The sequence below is a fragment of the Bufo gargarizans genome, chromosome 2 (assembly GCF_014858855.1).
Source record: "Bufo gargarizans isolate SCDJY-AF-19 chromosome 2, ASM1485885v1, whole genome shotgun sequence".
NCBI lineage: Eukaryota > Metazoa > Chordata > Amphibia > Anura > Bufonidae > Bufo > Bufo gargarizans.
The window spans coordinates 111345699-111364501 of NC_058081.1; the positions used below are offsets into that span (position 1 = coordinate 111345699).

Here is an 18803-nt window from a genome sequence, read left to right on the forward strand (position 1 = left end):
TAATACAGTACAGTACACCATATAGGGTACTGTAATTTACTTACACTTTGTCTGAACAGATCTATGCCTTTAGCATAGATCTGTTCAGCACCATGGACAGCAGGATGCCTGAGACGGCGTCCTGTTGCCATGGGAACCTTCCCCGTCTGCTCAGTTGTAGCCACAACTGCGCAGACGGGGAAGGGTAAGGACGGGGCTCTCGGGGGGCTGTCTGGGGGCTCTCTCCCTCTCCCATCGGGGGGCTGCAAAGCGGTCAGTACGGACTGCTGTATGGAAAGGGTTAAACGGCTGACATCGCATCACCATTTATACCAATGTGGTGACACCCTGGTATACTCACTAGACGCCAACGATTATTCAAGGGGAGGCGGGTGGGGGATCGCGATCCTGCCTGCCGCACTGCCCACCTCCCGCACCGCCTGCGACCCCCCCCTGCACCACCCGCCCACATAATATCATTGAGGGGTGCAGGGGGGGGTTAATAAAACTTTATTTTGGGCATTTTAAAGTTTGATCCCCGCGGTCAGAGATCGCGGGGATCAGAATCGGCTAAAAGCGCAGCAAACCACAGGTCTGAATTGACCTGCGGTTTGCTGCGATCGCCGATACGGGGGGGGGGGGGGGGGAGCAATTATTGCACGTATAGGGAAGGAACGACTGTTAATACGATCACTCACCCCCATACAGCTGTCACCGGTTGACAGCACATACCCCGTTTACATGGGCCTACATGCTGCCAACAACAATAATTTTTAGTGCTGCATAAAATATATCACCTAAGAAATGTACATTTGCTCAGTTGTCAGGTGATCTGCGGTATGTTTACAAAGGGCAATGGTCGGGACTCAGTGACCATTGTGTTTTCAGGTCAGTAAGCCTGTAAAAGGCTGGTGATTGGGAACAAACATTAGTAGGAACAGTCGTTCAGCCAAATCAGCCATCTAAACAGCCCAGCCATAAGCCTGATCAGATTTTTTATGTGAGCATAAAAAGGGTTGATGGCAGTGGCGTAGGGATCGCCATAGCAGCGGCTATGGGGCCCTACGCCACTGGGGGCCCGCCGCCGACTGAGGTTTAAAAAAATAAATACAATTTATTGTGTGGCGTGGGCCGGGCGTGGTAGGGGGCAGTCGGAGCCGGAGGCAGAGAGGCAGTCTGGGCGGCGGTTCATCTAACTCGTCCTAGCCGGAAGTGGAGGAGGCGGAGTCGGAGACTCGGAGCGGGAAGTACAATGAAGGCAAAGCTGCGAGGCGAGCTGCTGGAGTCTGTCAGTTCAAGTGGCTGAGGACTGAGGTGAGGGCTCAGGGCTGGCTCTGGTCTGGCTGGGGAGTGGGACTGACTGAGTCTGTCACTGTAGTCTGTATCGGTGTGTGTCCGACCGAAGCAGCAGCGTCAGTCAGTGGAGTACTGGAGACTGGAGTAAACGTTATTTCATCTGTGTGTGTGTGAGGTATAGCCGGATCAAAGCATCTTCCCTAATCCCTATTCACACATATGCCTGCTGAAGCCTGGCAGGCGCAGCTGCATTATTTAATAGTGTGGTGTGGTAATGGTTAATGGCATTTTGGATTAGTCAGCAGGGAAGAGCGAGCATTGGACGTCACTGGGCTCAGCGCATGCCCAGTGACGAAGATGAAGCTGCTGCCCTCAGTCTCCTGCTGATCGCACAGGCGCAGCCCTCAGTGGGTACTGCTCCTGTGCGAGAGTTCGTTCGGCGTGAGGGAGGGGGAGGAGAGGGAGGAGAGGCTGTGGCAGGCTGGAGGCGGCGGTTAGACAGTACAAGGAAGGCGGGCTGGGCACTGAAAGAGGGGCGGTACTGGGCTCTCTAAGAAGAAAAAAACGCCCCTCTGGGCACCTTCAGGACACGTTTACATATCAATCAAAGTCGTTTTTTGCAGTAACTGCTGGACGGATTTCAAGATCAAAGAGCACAGCCTAATCCAGGTAAGCTGTGCTTCATGGCTGCTTTAAAATCGTTTTTTGGCTTAGGGGAGGTGACAGAATCCCTTTAAAGGGTTTGTCTGAGATCATTAAAAAACCTCTGTATGTGGCAAAACAAAAAAAATGCCATACCTACCTCCTTCTCCAGCGCTTTCTCCTCCACCAGTCCTCCTGCTAGTTAACAGACTGCAGCAGTGACTTGCAGGTATACAGCACATGACCACTGCAGCCAATCACTTTATGGGTATACCACTGAGGACAATGGTCGGTTTGGGGCGTCACATGCTGTATAACTACAAGTCACTGTTGAAGTCTAAACAGGCGCCAGGGGGACCGGACCGCCGGAGGAGAGAACAGCACTAAAGAAAGATGCAAGTATAAATATAATTATTTCTGACAACCCCTTTAAGGATATGTGCATCTCCATGGTAACAAACTGAATGTAGTCTAATTCTGCAGCCATAAGCCCCCTTCTATCTGTCCCCTAATTCTAGCTAAGTTAGGCTACCTTCACATCTGCACTTTCCCTTTCCTCTATTGAGATCAGTCATAGGGTCTTAATATCGGGGGAAAACGCTTCGGTTTTGACCCCATTTATTGTCAATGGAGACAAAACTGAACTGAAACAGAATACATTCCCTTCCATTTCATTGCAATCCCATGACTCACAAAAGCGCAGCAAGCAGCGTTTCTGAGTGCGTCCTGGGATGCCAACCAAGACGGATCCGTCATGACTCACAATGTAGGTCAATGGTGACGGATCCGTTTTCACAATAGAAAATGGATCTGTCCCCCATTGACTTAAAATGGTTTTAGAGACGGATCTATTATTGCTTTATTCGATAGAATACAACCGGATCCGTTCATAACGGATGCAGACAGTTGTATTATCATTACGGAAGCATTTTGGCCGATCCATGACTGATCCAGCAAAAACAGATCCAGCGAACACGGATCCATTCAGATAATACAACCACATGCATCCATTCAGAACGGATCTGTTTGTATTATCTTTAACATAGCCAAGACGGATACGTCATGAACTCCATTGAAAGTCAATGGAGGACGGATCCGTTTTCTATTGTGCCAGATTGTGTCAGTGAAAATGGATCCATCCCCATTGACTTACATTGTGTGCCATGACGGATCCGTTTTGCTCAGTTTCGGCAGACGGATACCAAAACGTTGCAAGCAGTGTTTTGGTGTCCATCTTCAAAGCGGAATGGAGACTGAACTGATGCCTACTGAGCAGATCCTTTTCCATTCAGAATGCATTAGAATGTAAACTGATCCGTTTTGGACCGCTTGTGAGAGAGTCCTAAACGGATGTCGCAAACGGAAAGCGAAAACGCCAGTGTGAAAGTAGCCTTCGTTACATTTAACACGTTAGCAATAAGTAGAGAAGAGCGCACGACCGCATGATAATATCACACAGGATATAAAGTACAGACCAAAAGTTTGGACACCTTCTCATTCAAAGAGTTTTCTTTATTTTCATGACTAATTGTAGATTCACACTGAAGGCATCAAAACTATGAATTAACACCTTTTGCTTTGATTACTGCTTTGCACACTCTTGGCATTCTCTCGATGAGCTTCAAGAGGTAGTCACCTGAAATGTGCAAGATGCTGTGGTAGCCATGCTGGTTCAGTATGCCTTCAATTTTGAATAAATCCCCAACAGTGTCACCAGCAAAGCACCCCCACACCATCACACCTCCTCCTCCATGCTTCACGGTGGGAACCAGGCATGTAGAGTCCATCCGTTCACCTTTTCTGCATCGCACAAAGACACAGTGGTTGGAACCAAAGATCTCAAATTTGGACTCATCAGACCAAAGCACAGATTTCCACTGGTCTAATGTCCATTCCTTGTGTTCTTTAGCCCAAACAAGTCTCTTCTGCTTGTTGCCTGTCCTTAGCAGTGGTTTCCTAGCAGATATTCTACCATGAAGGCCTGATTCACACAGTCTCCTCTTAACAGTTTTTCTAGAGATGTGTCTGCTGCTAGAACTCTGTGTGGCATTGACCTGGTCTCTAATCTGAGCTGCTGTTAACCTGCGATTTCTGAGGCTGGTGACTCGGATGAACTTATCCTCCGCAGCAGAAGTGACTCTTGGTCTTCCTTTCCTGGGGTGGTCCGCATGTGAGCCAGTTTCTTTGTAGCGCTTGATGGTTTTTGTGACTGCACTTGGGGACACTTTCAAAGTTTTCCCAATTTTTCGGACTGACTGACCTTCATTTCTTAAAGTAATGATGGCCACTCGTTTTTCTTTACTTAGCTGCTTTTTTCTTGCCATAATACAAATTCTAACAGTCTATTCAGTAGGACGATCAGCTGTGTATCCACCTGACTTCTCTACAACGCAACTGATGGTCCCAACCCCATTTATAAGGCAAGAAATCCCACTTATTAAACCTGACAGGGCACACCTGTGAAGTAAAAACCATTTCAGGTGACTACCTCTTGAAGCTCATCAAGAGAATGCCAAGAGTGTGCAAAGCAGTAATCAAAGCAAAAGGTGGCTACTTTGAAGAACCTAGAATATGAAATATTTTCAGTTGTTTCACACTTTTTTGTTATGTATATAATTCCACATGTGTTAATTCATAGTTTTGATGCCTTCAGTGTGAATCTACAATTTTCATAGTCGTGAAAATAAAGAAAACTCTTTGAATGAGAAGGTGTGTCCAAACTTTTGGTCTGTACTGTAGATGCATAGGTCTGCAAGGGAGATGTAGACCCAAAACAGCAGAATATTATTAATTGACTATTTGCAAAGTCTCTGCATTTTTATTTATTTAGAATGCATTGCAAACAAATATAAAAAATAATATGTTGTGAAATGTACATAGCCTAATATGAGCTGGGAGGTGCAGACCATATTTACTGCTAGCTATCACAATGTCTTATGTGAAACCACATAACAGAAGATATGTACCGCAAGGGGCGCTTCACACAGGAAATGGTGGAGATGTATGATGATCTTCTGTAGATTACACTAAACCAAAAATCATTGAGCGCCCGTGTTCTTACTATGACAATATCAATGCAAAGATGATGTAAGAACAGAATAGTATGGGTAACAGGGCGACTACACAAATTACATCATATTGTTTCAGGAAATCACTAAAGGTCCCTTTACATGGCCCCAATGGAGCAGACAATTGTCAGGAAGGTAGCGTTCCTTCCTAGCAATCGTCTGCTCGTCAGTGGAGGAAACTGCTGTATATACAGGCAGTGATCCCCTCCAAAGTGTGGGGAGCAGTGATCCCTAATCCTATCACTCGTTCCCATACAGAATCATCATTTGCAAATGATGATTTTGGTGGCCGCACAAACAACAATCATATTACGGGGAGTTTTACTAGTTCATCGGGTAATTGGCAGCAGCACCTTTAAACTGGCAGATGATCGCTAATGAGCGTTCATAGGAATCTGCCTTAACATCGGGCAGTGTAAAGTGGTCTTTATTCTTATCACTGCCCCAATTCAGCAGAAGTCTGTGGGTTTGATCAGTAAATTTGCGATACATAAATGTACCATACATGACTCTAAGATGCCAGGAATAGTAACAGCATTGTGGTATGTCAAGCGTTCACTTCCTGAACATCTGGCGCTTTCAAAAGAAGTTTAACAACTTTTTAAAATTAATTCCTACTGCATTATGTGGTCAGTTACAAAATCAAAATCAATAAATATAAAATTGAAGAGGTTGCCTCATCATAACATCACCAATCCACAGGATAACTGTCTGATCATTGGCTTCTGAGTCCCACATTTCAATGGAGCCATGTAGGGCACTGCCATTACATATATACATGGAAATAGAGTACACAGCTCGGCTATCTCCATCAATCTCGTTGACAGTAAATGGAGCAGTTGTGCACGTGTGTCCACTACTTCATGCAAAGGGAGGACTTGGGAAGCCCAGTTCTCATGATCAGTTGGGGTCACACCATTCAGACCACCAGAAGACACGCAACACCTATACTGTAGATTTGTAGATTGTAAGTCCCTAAAAAAATATTTTATTTGTACCTGGCAAGGAATCAAGTAACAAGGTCACAGTATCTCCATGACCATAATGAGCCGCCATAACAACTGGATTGTCGTCGCTGGGGTCAGTTGGTAAAACCACTTTAGCCTCACGAAGCAGGTAACGTACAGATGGCACATCCCCATAAGCAGCTGTGATCCGCAGGAGCTGGAGCTGCACAAAAACATAATATAATTACACTCATTTTAAGTGACTTTGTAATATATTTTAGATCATTTGTGGACCGATCCCTATTCAATTTCCTACCATGTTGTGTCTACAGATCCTATGCAAACCTCCAAGCCGCCATACAGAAAATGTATAAACCAGATTCCCAAAAAGTTGGGACACTAAACAAATTGTGAATAAAAACTGAATGCAATGATGTGGAGATGGCAAATGTCAATATTTTATTTGTAATAGAACGTAGATGACAGATCAAACGTTTAATCCGAGTAAATGTATAATTTTAAAAGGAAAAATACATTGATTCAAATTTTCACGGTATCAACAAATCCCAAAAAAGTTGGGACAAGTAGCAATAAGAGGCTGGAAAAAGTAAATTTGAGCATAATGAAGAGCTGGAAGACAATTAACACTAATTAGGTCAATTGGCAACATGATTGGGTATAAAAAGAGCTTCTCAGAGTGGCAGTGTCTCTCAGAAGCCAAGATGGGTAGAGGATCACCAATTCCCACAATGTTGCGCAGAAAGATAGTGGAGCAATATCAGAAAGGTGTCACCCAGTGAAAAATTGCAAAGACTTTGCATCTATCATCATCAACTGTGCATAACATCATCCGAAGATTCAGAGAATCTGGAACAATCTCTGTGCGTAAGGGTCAAGGCCGTAAAACCATACTGGATGCCCGTGATCTCCGGGCCCTTAAACGACACTGCACCACAAACAGGAATGCTACTGTAAAGGAAATCACAGAATGGGCTCAGGAATACTTCCAGAAACCATTGTCAGTGAACACAATCCACCGTGCCATCCGCCGTTGCCAGCTGAAACTCTACAGTGCAAAGAAGAAGCCATTTCTAAGCAAGAGCCACAAGCTCAGGTGTTTTCACTGGGCCAGGGATCATTTAAAATGGAGTGTGGCAAAATAGAAGACTGTTCTGTGGTCAGACGAGTCACGATTCAAAGTTCTTTTTGGAAATCTGGGACGCCATTAGGGCTGCAGCTAACGATTATTTGAATAATCGATTAGTTGCCGATTAATTTCTACGATTAATCGATTAATCGGGAAAAACGACAAAATTACAAAACAGAGAGGTTTATATGATCTTACTTGAAAAATTATGTTCAAAGGCCATATTAAAACAAATTGTGGACGACACTATTATGGGGGATCTGTGGACGACACTATTATGGGGGATCTGTGGACGACACTATTATGGGGGATCTGTGGACGACACTATTATGGGGGATCTGTGGACGACACTATTATGGGGGATCTGTGGACGACACTATTATGGGGGATCTGTGGACGACACTATTATGGGGGATCTGTGGACGACACTATTATGGGGGATCTGTGGACGACACTATTATGGGGGATCTGTGGACGACACTATTATGGGGGATCTGTGGACGACACTATTATGGGGGATCTGTGGACGACACTATTATGGGGGATCTGTGGACGACACTATTATGGGGGATCTGTGGACGACACTATTATGGGGGATCTGTGGACGACACTATTATGGGGGATCTGTGGACGACACTATTATGGGGGATCTGTGGACGACACTATTATGGGGGATCTGTGGACGACACTATTATGGGGGATCTGTGGACGACACTATTATGGGGGATCTGTGGACGACACTATTATGGGGGATCTGTGGACGACACTATTATGGGGGATCTGTGGACGACACTATTATGGGGGATCTGTGGACGACACTATTATGGGGGATCTGTGGACGACACTATTATGGGGGATCTGTGGACGACACTATTATGGGGGATCTGTGGACGACACTATTATGGGGGATCTGTGGACGACACTATTATGGGGGATCTGTGGACGACACTATTATGGGGGATCTGTGGACGACACTATTATGGGGGATCTGTGGACGACACTATTATGGGGGATCTGTGGACGACACTATTATGGGGGATCTGTGGACGACACTTATGGGGGATCTGTGGACGACACTATTATGGGGGATCTGTGGACGACACTATTATGGGGGATCTGTGGACGACACTATTATGGGGGATCTGTGGACGACACTATTATGGGGGATCTGTGGACGACACTATTATGGGGGATCTGTGGACGACACTATTATGGGGGATCTGTGGACGGCGTAGTTATGGGGGATCTGTGGACGGCGTAGTTATGGGGGATCTGTGGACGGCGTAGTTATGGGGGATCTGTGGACGGCGTAGTTATGGAGAGGGGGATCTGTGGACGGCGTAGTTATGGAGAGGGGGATCTGTGGACGGCGTAGTTATGGAGAGGGGGATCTGTGGACGGCGTAGTTATGGAGAGGGGGATATGTGCACTGTTATGGGCATAACAGTGCACAGATCCCTTTCCTCATAACAGTGCACAGACCCCCCTTCCCATAGCAGTGCCATACACAGACCCCCCCTCCCCATAGCAGTGCTATACACAGACCCCCCCTCCCCATAGCAGTGCCATAGACAGATCCTCCCCCCTCCCCATAGCAGTGCCATAGACAGATCCTCCCCCCTCCCCATAGCAGTGCTATACACAGACCCCCCTTCCCATAGCAGTGCCATAGACAGATCCCCCCTCCCCCTTCCCCCTAACAGCCCCGGCCCCGATGCTTGCATCTTTATTTTACCTTTTTACAATGACGCTCCCGCTCCTGTAACAGCCAGGCAGAGCGGACGGCGGCGTAACGTCACTCAATCACGTGACGCGCCTGCTCCGCCCACTTCATGAATGAAGGAGGCGGAGCAGGTGTGTCACGTGAGTGAGTGACGTTACGCCGCCGTCCGCTCTGCCTGGCTGTTACAGGAGCGGGAGCGTCATTGTAAAAAGGTAAAATAAAGATGCAGCGACCGCCCGCCCGCCCGAATAGCAACGAATCGGCGATTATTCGATAACTGGATTCGTCGACAACGAATCCAGTTATCGAATATAATCGATTACATCGATTAATCGTTGCAGCCCTAGACGCCATGTCATCCGGACCAAAGGGGACAAGGACAACCCAAGTTGTTATCAACGCTCAGTTCAGAAGCCTGCATCTCTGATGGTATAGGGTTGCATGAGTGCGTGTGGCATGGGCAGCTTGCATGTCTGGAAAGGCACCATCAATGCAGAAAAATATATTCAGGTTCTAGAACAACATATGCTCCCATCCAGACGTCATCTCTTTCAGGGAAGACCCTGCATTTTTAAACAAGATAATGCCAGACCACATTCTGCATCAATCACAACATCATGGCTGAGTAGAAGGATCCGGGTACTGAAATGGCCAGTCTGCAGTCCAGATCTTTCACCTATAGAGAACATTTGGCGCATCATAAAAAGGAAGGTGCAACAAAGAAGCCCCAAGACAATTGAACAGTTAGAGGCCTGTATTAGACAAGAATGGGAGAGCATTCCTATTTCTAAACTTGAGAAACTGGTCTCCTCAGGTCCCCAGACGTCTGTTGAGTGTTGTAAGAAGAAGGGGAGATGCCACACAGTGGCAAAAATGGCCTTGTCCCAACTTTTGGGGATTTGTTGACACCATGAAATTCTGATTCAACATATTTTTCCCTTAAAATGGTACATTTTCTCAGTTTAAACTTTTGTTCCGTGATTTATGTTCTATTCTGAATAAAATATTAGAAGTTGGCACCTCCACATCATTGCATTCAGTTTTTATTCACGATTTGCATAGTGTCCCAACTTTTTTGGAATCCGGTTTGTATAAGGCTACTTTCACATGTAGGTGTTTTGGCATTCCCGTTTTGAGTTCCATTTTGTCCCTATGCATTCTGAATGGAAAGAGAACCGTTCAGGATCCATCACGATGCCTTCAGTTCCGTCGGCATTCCGTTTTGTGACTGAACCCAAAACCGATGCAGGCTACAGTTTTGTGTCAGGTCAATGAAACAGAACAAACCAGATCCATCACTAAAAACAACAAAGTCAATGGATCAGTTTTTTTAGGATCCTAAACGGAACGGCTGCTTACTGATGTATCATCAAAACTGAACTGTTTTGGTCAGGCTTTGAGATCCCCTGCCGGATCTCAAAACCTGAAACCAAACCGCATATGTGAAATAAGAGGTTTTTAAACAATGCACTAGACTGCATAAAGCAGGACCCTAAGGTCACTTAGTGTTGGCAACTCTAGGGGCTTTTTTGAGGCCCTTGCCCACCATGCAAACCCAAAAGGTACCCCAGGATTGCATTGCAAGTGAACCAATGGGGTTAAAAAAGGGGAGCTTCTGTTTACACCCTTAGATACTAGATACTAGGTTTGCCATCTAAGGGGGTTAGAATCGCCAGGATTGTTTCCATCCCTGAACATGTACGGCATGGTGTGGGAAGTTTAGGGAGAAAACAGGGGAAAGGGACATGCACTGGACTCATATTTGGTCCCAACAAAATCCATCAGCTGCATTACAGTTGGTGATCTCATCTGATCAGGCACTGATTGGGGGCACCATGATAATGATGTTTAACTGAACATAAGGACAATTGAACCTATATGTGTATTAAATATACAGCGCACTACAAGAGCCTAATACAAACCCGAGTGCGGAAGAGAGGTCTTAAAGGGAACCATTGAGGAAAATGTAGTGTAGTGTCTGCAGACATGTTATAGAGCAGAAGGAGCTGAGTAGACTGACTGATATATAGTTTAGGCTACTTTCACACTAGCGTTCGTCGGTCCGCTCGTGAGCTCCGTTTGAAGGGGCTCACGAGCGGACCCGAACGCAGCAGTCCAGCCCTGATGCAGTCTGAATGGAGCGGATCCGCTCAGACTGCATCAGTCTGGCGGCGTTCAGCCTCCGCTCCGCTCGCCTCCGCACGGCCAGGCGGACAGCTGAACGCTGCTTGCAGCGTTCGGGTGTCCGCCTGGCCGTGCGGAGGCGTGCGGATCCGTCCAGACTTACAATGTAAGTCAATGGGGACGGATCCGTTTGAAGATGCCACAATATGGCTCAATCTTCAGGCGGATCCGTCCCCCATTGACTTTACATTGAAAGTCTGGACGGATCCGTACGAGGCTATTTTCACACTTAGCTGTTATATGCTAAAATAATGCAGACGGATCCGTTCTGAACGGAGCCTCCGTCTGCATTATTATGATCGGATCCGTTCAGAACGGATCCGATCGAACGCTAGTGTGAAAGTAGCCTTAGTTGGAAAAGTCAGTAAACTTGCAATTTACTGATTTAGGCTACGTCCACACGAGGGGGGCGCTCTGGTGGCACTGCAGACTTTTCCTTGGCTAGTGACATCATGTTCATTGTTCACAAGGCCTGGACGCAGTTCAAGTGAATGGGGCTGAGATGCAATACCAAGCATTATACAATGTAGGGTGATGTGCTTGGTAATGCAGCACTGCTGGTGGCCTATCCTATGTGGAGGATAGGCCATTAATATCAAAACCTCAGCCAATACCTTTAATTTTCACCAACGTTGACATATGCTTGTAAATATCCATACCTTTTCAGGGCGTGGAAGGTTTTCATCGCAAGCAGCTTTTACCAGAGCCTGCGCTTTGCCACTCTCCCCTTCAGTGTATGCAGCCTGGATCTCTGCTACTAATGGGCTCTGGTTCACCACTAGCTCCCCGGGAATGGACTGCTTGTTTCCCATACCTGTGGAGCCTAAGGCAAAAGAACAGAAATGCATGATCAAAGGTCTAGTATGTGCCAATATGACAAAATTATCAATGGAAAAACCAGGCACCAATAACCAAGATGGACACATATATACAACTGCTCAAAAAATCTAAGGGAACACAAACACAATTTAACTCCAAGTCAATCACACTTCTGTGAAATCAACCTGTCCACTTATGAAGCAACACCGAGTGTGAATAAAATTCTCCTCCTTTTTGATCAAACTGAACAGACAACAGGTAGAAATGATAGCAATTAGCAAGACAACCCCTATAACGTAGTAGTCCTGCAGGTGGTGACCACAGACCACTTCTCTGTTCTTAGCCTTTTTGGCTGTTTTGGTCACTTTTGCATTTTGTCATTGCTCTCTCCCCTAAAGGTAGCATGAGGCGGTGTCTACAACCCTCAGAAGTTGCTCAGGTAGTGCAGCTCATCCAGGATGGCACATCGATGCGAGCTGTGGCAAGAAGGTTAGCCGTGTTTGTCAGCACGGTGTCCAGAGTACGGAGCAGATACCAGCAGACAGGCCAGTACACCAGGAGACGTGGAGGGGGCTGTAGGAGGGCAACAACCCAGAAGCAGGACCGCTACCTCCTCCTTTGCAAGGAGGAACAGGAGGAGCAGTTCCAGAGGGTGGTATGAGGGCCCAACGTCCACAAGTCAGTGTTGTGCTCACAGCCCAACAACTTGAAGGGCAATTGGCATTTGCCAGAGAACACCAAGATTGGCAGATTCGACATTGGTGCGCTGTGCTCTTCACGGATGAGAGCAGGTTTGCACTGCGCACATGTGAAAGACATGGAGTCTGGAGACGCCGTGGAGAATGTTCTGCTACCTGCATCTTCCTCCAGCATGACCGGTTTGGCAGTGGGTCAGGAATGGTATAAGGAGGGCATTTCTTTGAAAGGCCGCACAGCCCTCCATGTGCTAGCCAGAAGTACCTTGACTGCCATTAGGTACCGGGATGAGATCCTCAGACCCAATACATGACAATGCTAGGCCTCATGTGGCTGAAGTGTGTCAGCAGTTCCTGCATGATGAAAGCATTGATGCTATGGACTGGCCTGCCCGTTCCGCAGACCTAAATCCAATCAAGCACATCTGGGACATCATGTCTTGTTCCATCCACCAACGCCACGTTTCACCACAGACTGTCCAGGAGTTGAGTGATACTTTAATCCAGGTCTGAGAGAAGATCCCTCAAGAGAACATCTGCCGCCTCATCAGGAGCATGCCCAGGCAATGCAGGGAGGTCATACAGGCACATGGAGGCCACACACACTACTGAGCCTCATTTCCTTGTCTTGAGGCATTTCCACTGATGAGCCTGAAATTTGATTTTCGACTTTGATCTCGAGTATCATTTCAAATCCAGACCTTCACGGGATATTAATTTTAATTTACATTGATCATTTTTATGTTTTATTGTTCTCAATGTATTCCACTATGTAATGAATAAAGATTTGCAACTGGAATATTTCATTCATTGAGCTCTAGGATGTGGTATTTTAGTGTTCCCTTTATTTTTTTGTGCAGTGTAGATCTGCCATATAAATCACTGTGGATGCTAAAATTCCACAAAAATGTAATAGAAGCAATAGCTATCCAACAAGACAAATAAACGCTTCACCTTTATACAGGGTTATTTAAAAAAACAATGGTGCAAAATTATAGCCTCAGTATTCATAACTAAGACAACACAAATTTATTAACATGAAAGGACTTATCATCCAGGTTTTATCTATACACTACTAATGTTCAGCGTGAGCGCAATTGGTGACATGACAGATGTCTAGGCAGTAGTCCAGTTCTCTCTAGATAATAGAGGCCATTGCAACAATGGGTAATCATTTATTCCGGCGTGGCTGGAGGAGTTTCATTCAGGGATCGGCAAACATCCAACTAGAAATAAGTAAGGAGATGCACCGTCCTGTTGATAGACTGCATTTGGCAGATTGTTCTCCATCTGTGGCTTAAACCATTTCCAGGTAGGAGCGCCCAGTGACAGTGTCCTCTGCAAAAAAGAAGGGACTGTAGAATTGGTGGACTGGCCATAGACCCTACAGTGAAATTTCCCAGTGTGCCGATACCCAGGGGGGCACCCGAGCCCCCCTCTTGGCCGCCATCCAGGTACATCAAGGTCTGATGCTGCCAGCATTAATTAATGTAAGAGCATCAGACACTTGTACACCTGGCATTCCTGAATTCACCTGTATTGCCAGCCTCAGGACGACGATAGTTTTATACGGTGGCACAGGCAACAGTATTTTGTGCTACACTGTGGTACTTGGTTCTGCCGAGACAATATTTTGTGCTGCTCTGCGGTATTTTATTCTCCTGGAGCAGTATTTTGTGCAGCACTGTGGTATTTGGTTCTGCTGGGGCGGTATTTTGTCCTCACTACAGTATTGCTGGTCCCACCTACTTCTGTTGTCCCGCCTTCTGTCAATTTGGACCTGCATACAACTTCCACTTTTTTTTTTCCAGGGCTACTTTAAGTTCCCAGTCCGCCCCTGGACCATAGATGTTGTGCCTGCTCATTACACAGAACACTTTCACCTTGGGTAAATGTGCTCGATAAGGACACGTAGGTTTTCTGAGCCACACGTTGTGGCAACTGACCTTCCCACCGAGGTGAAAGGTGGCCTCATCACGGAGCACCAGCCCCAGTTCTTCCTCTTCCACTTGGCCCTGCAGGTGAATGCAAAAGTCACGGCGTTGTGGTTGTTCGTTCGGTTTCCGCTCCTGAAGAATTTGTAATCTGTATGGCTTACAACACAGGCGTTTTTATAAGATATACTATATGGTGATTTGTGGCATACTAGTCTGTCTGGTTGACTTTATAGGACTATGCTCCTATATGATTTGGATCCTGTTCACATTCTTGGACTTATCCTATGACCTAAGCAGCCAGAGGTTTTGAATGGATTCACCCAGCGCAAATTCCAACACAGGTGTGGCGTACAGGTATAAACTAACCTGTAGGGGGCAGATTCATGAAAACTGACTGAGCAGAATAATGGCTGCCTACGGCTGAGTTCACGTCACCGTTTAGCTTTCCGTTCTTCTGATCCGTGAGAAGAACAGAGAAATTTGAAAAATGTATCCGTTATTTTGAGCATCAGCTATGATCAGTTTGTGTCACTAACGTTAGAGATCAGGTATTTTTGACGGAGAAAAAAACCTTCAAAAGACAGATCAGTTATTTTTAGTGTAAACTGATGCCAACTGAGCATAAGGCTAGTTTCACACTAGCGGTTCTCCGATCCGTTATACTGTTACGGCAGAGAACAGTCTGCCGGATCGCTCTGTATCCGGTATTGCTGGAAGCTACAGGGATGCTGTCCGGCTCCATTAACTATAATGGGGACTGGCGTAGATCCGGCTGCAAACCCAGCAAATATGCCGAGAATCAGCCGGACAAATATCGCTAGTGTGAAACTAGCCTTGCTGATGCTCAAAATTACAGATCCGTTTTTTTTTCTATTCTTCTGACGGATCAGAAGAACGGAAAGCTAAACGGTGATGTAAACTCAGCTTAAGATGTACCAGATCACAGCAAGTACAGAGAGAGGCTGCGGTAAAACAAGATAACTATCACGATCGGCGTAACTGTCACATACGTGACACAGAGGGAGGGAAAGAGGGAGGCCCTGCCCTAGTGAGAGGGAAGGTGGTGACCCCTGACTCACCTTGCGCCTGGCGCCTGGCTGCCCTGTCGTCCCTAGACGGGTTCCTCACCCGTACGCCGATCACGTGCCTAAAACCCTGGCTTTCCCTAGGATGAGCCCTAGATAGTGAACAGGGCGGTGGGAACACTAGTCCGCACCACTAGCTCTAAAGGAAAACACCAAGGGGAGGACAGACAATACAAACTAAATATATAATCCCAGGAGGGCAACAACAGGAGACAACAAAAGCCCAACAGGGATCCGGAGGGTAGCACTCTGGAACAACAACCAGATTCTCAGCTCCAGTGGGTCAGCATAGATGTCCAGGCAGGAAGCTCTATAACTGGCAACAAGAGAAGTGTGAGAGGAGAATATAAGGAGTTTGGGAGTGGCAGACAAGAAACAGCTGAGGAGGAGAAGCTACGGATCCCTGAGTGAGACAAAAAGGATAGCAAGGCAAACACAGAAAACAAACACTAAGAAACACCGTGATCTTTAGACATAGAGCGCGCAGCCACCCGCTGCGACTTCCTGACCCCGGGTATAACGGAGTCAGACGTGGCTCTTGACACCCTCGTGACAATAACTTGGTCCATCCAGGATTTTTTATTTTCCTTCTCTGTTTCAGATAGCTCCTAGTATAGCAAAAGGAGACATTTCTAGAAAGGGTACATGCTTGTCACAGTCTAGTGTAGGGACTCTTATAGGCCAGCCAATGCTCTGCACTGATGAGTGGCAAAAAAAAAAAGCCCAAAACAGCTCTCTGCAGATGGGTTTTTCTTATGGTGTTGGCTTAAATCCCAAATGATTGTTCCAAGGCCTGTTTAAAAGGACCCAACAGTAACTTAAAGGGTAGCAATTCCACAGGTGGCACTATAGAGCCAGGTTTTCTCCTCCTGGATAAGGCAGAGTTCACACTTCAGTTTGGTCAGTTATTTCCATCAGTTATTGTGAGCAAAAACCAGTAGTGAAGCCTACTTAGAGTACCACAATAAGAGCTCACGCACACAAAATGTATTATTATTTTTTTTAAAGGTCCTTATGTGGAACCATTAATTTCAACTGGGCTGGAAAAAAAACGGAAAAGACTCAGTGTGCATTCTGTGTCCCTATGTCCATTCTGCAAAAAAAAAAATATAACATGTCCTATTATTGTCGCATTACGGACAAGGATAAGACTGTTCTATTAGGGGCCAGCTGTTCCGTTCTGCAAAATACAGAATGCACACGGACATCATCCACATTTTTTGCGGATCCCTGTTTTGCGGACCGCAAAATACATACGGTCGAGTGCATGAGCCCTAACTGATGGAAGTACCTGACCAAATAACTGAAGTGTGAACTTGGCCTAAGAGCTTATTTACCTTTCCTTTTTACCAGGGAGCATTGCCTGACCTATAAGGTTCCCTACACCAACTTGGTGGTTTCCACAAGGAGAAACATAAAATTCCCCCAAAACCACGACATGGGATTGACCTGGAACAGGTTTTGTCGCTCTCTGGTACGTTACGAAGACAGTTCACACAAGATGTGGTAATTTAAACAGATTCTGGAGAAAACAAAGATAGCGACAGATGGGTGTTTTTCTTAGTTAAATATAGAAGCGGATAAACCACAAGTATTTGTGATCACCCTAAGTCTTATCTTACATGAAAAAGGAAAACCGGACCGTACTGACAAAACATGGACACAAGGCACTCTGTACAGAAGGACGGCACTTCGGAACATTGTGGCCCCAGGATTACCAGCAGTGGCCGTGCAACCGATGTAACACCGACAGCAGGGACCGGCGCTTGTCTCTACTTCTCAGCCTTACATAATGCAGACACATCATGACTACTGCCGCTAGTTAATTATTCAGCAAATGTCAAGTCACTAAGACATCTGAGAGGACTCCTGAGGTTTATATCTATAGCAAGGCAGCTTCTGAGCCTCTTCTCCCACTTCTGAAGGACAGATGCATAGTTAACTCTTAACACCAACGAAGGAACGATTCCCAGTAACGGGAAAGGTCCCTTTCAGAAAAGAACAGCAAATCTACCACCTCATTTCTCCCTATGCAAGACTTAATGACGGTACAATGTCACAAATACATCCATGTACATAAATATCAAAGAATAACAATAATAAACACATTCTTGTTATATCGCTCATATCATTATTATATATGTGGCTCCAGCGTACTACAATAGGTCATGCTAGAAAGAGTAAAATAGTTAATGCAATGTTAGTGAAGGCAATTACTAAAAATTATAGTATGAAAATGTTAGAGATATTCGTACAATAAAAATAGACCTTAAATAACATGTAATAATTACGTAGTTTTAAATACAATGAGATATATAATTAATGTTGCATTCTGGTCCCGTGTTACAAAGCCTTACAGGGGTACAGACGTTTTTATGAAAGGTGAAAAAAAAATGTAAAAGAAATATATTACTCATGCACACGAGCATAATATGGCTCTGTAGAAAAGCACACAAACGTATTAGAGCTTTGTACAAGCAAGCACAAGTTCTGTACAAGCGTATATAACTGTATTACAACTGGAGGCACACACAAGAGTATTACCGCTCTGTACTTGTGCACACCAGTGTATTACCGCTCTGTACTTGTGCACACCAGTGTATTACCGCTCTGTACTTGTGCACACCAGTGTATTACCGCTCTGTACTTGTGCACACCAGTGTATTACCGCTCTGTACTTGTGCACACCAGTGTATTACCGCTCTGTACTTGTGCACACCAGTGTATTACCGCTCTGTACTTGTGCACACCAGTGTATTACCGCTCTGTACTTGTGCACACCAGTGTATTACCGCTCTGTACTTGTGCACACCAGTGTATTACCGCTCTGTACTTGTGCACACCAGTGTATTACCGCTCTGTACTTGTGCACACCAGTGTATTACCGCTCTGTACTTGTGCACACCAGTGTATTACCGCTCTGTACTTGTGCACACCAATATATTACAGCTCTGTACTTGTGCACACCAGTGTATTACAGCTCTGTACTTGTGCACACCAGTGTATTACAGCTCTGTACTTGTGCACACCAGTGTATTACAGCTCTGTACTTGTGCACACCAGTGTATTACAGCTCTGTACTTGTGCACACCAGTGTATTACAGCTCTGTACTTGTGCACACCAGTGTATTACAGCTCTGTACTTGTGCACACCAGTGTATTACAGCTCTCTACATGTGCACACCAGTGTATTACAGCTCTGTACAAGTGCACACCAGTGTATTACAGCTCTGTACAAGTGCACACCAGTGTATTACAGCTCTGTACAAGTGCACACCAGT

General features: G+C 45.8%; 1 protein-coding gene across 1 annotated transcript in view; it reads right to left on the reverse strand.

Moving 5' to 3' along the window:
• Window positions 1–18803, reverse strand: part of LRRK1 (leucine rich repeat kinase 1) — a 121139-nt gene that overhangs the window by 76212 nt on the left and 26124 nt on the right. Inside the window, exons 3-4 of the mRNA XM_044279409.1 lie at window positions 11646–11809; window positions 5984–6155 (exon numbers count right to left, since the gene is read on the reverse strand). Of these exons, the coding sequence (XP_044135344.1) occupies window positions 5984–6155; window positions 11646–11809 (336 nt within the window). The remainder of the gene's footprint in view (window positions 1–5983; window positions 6156–11645; window positions 11810–18803) is intronic.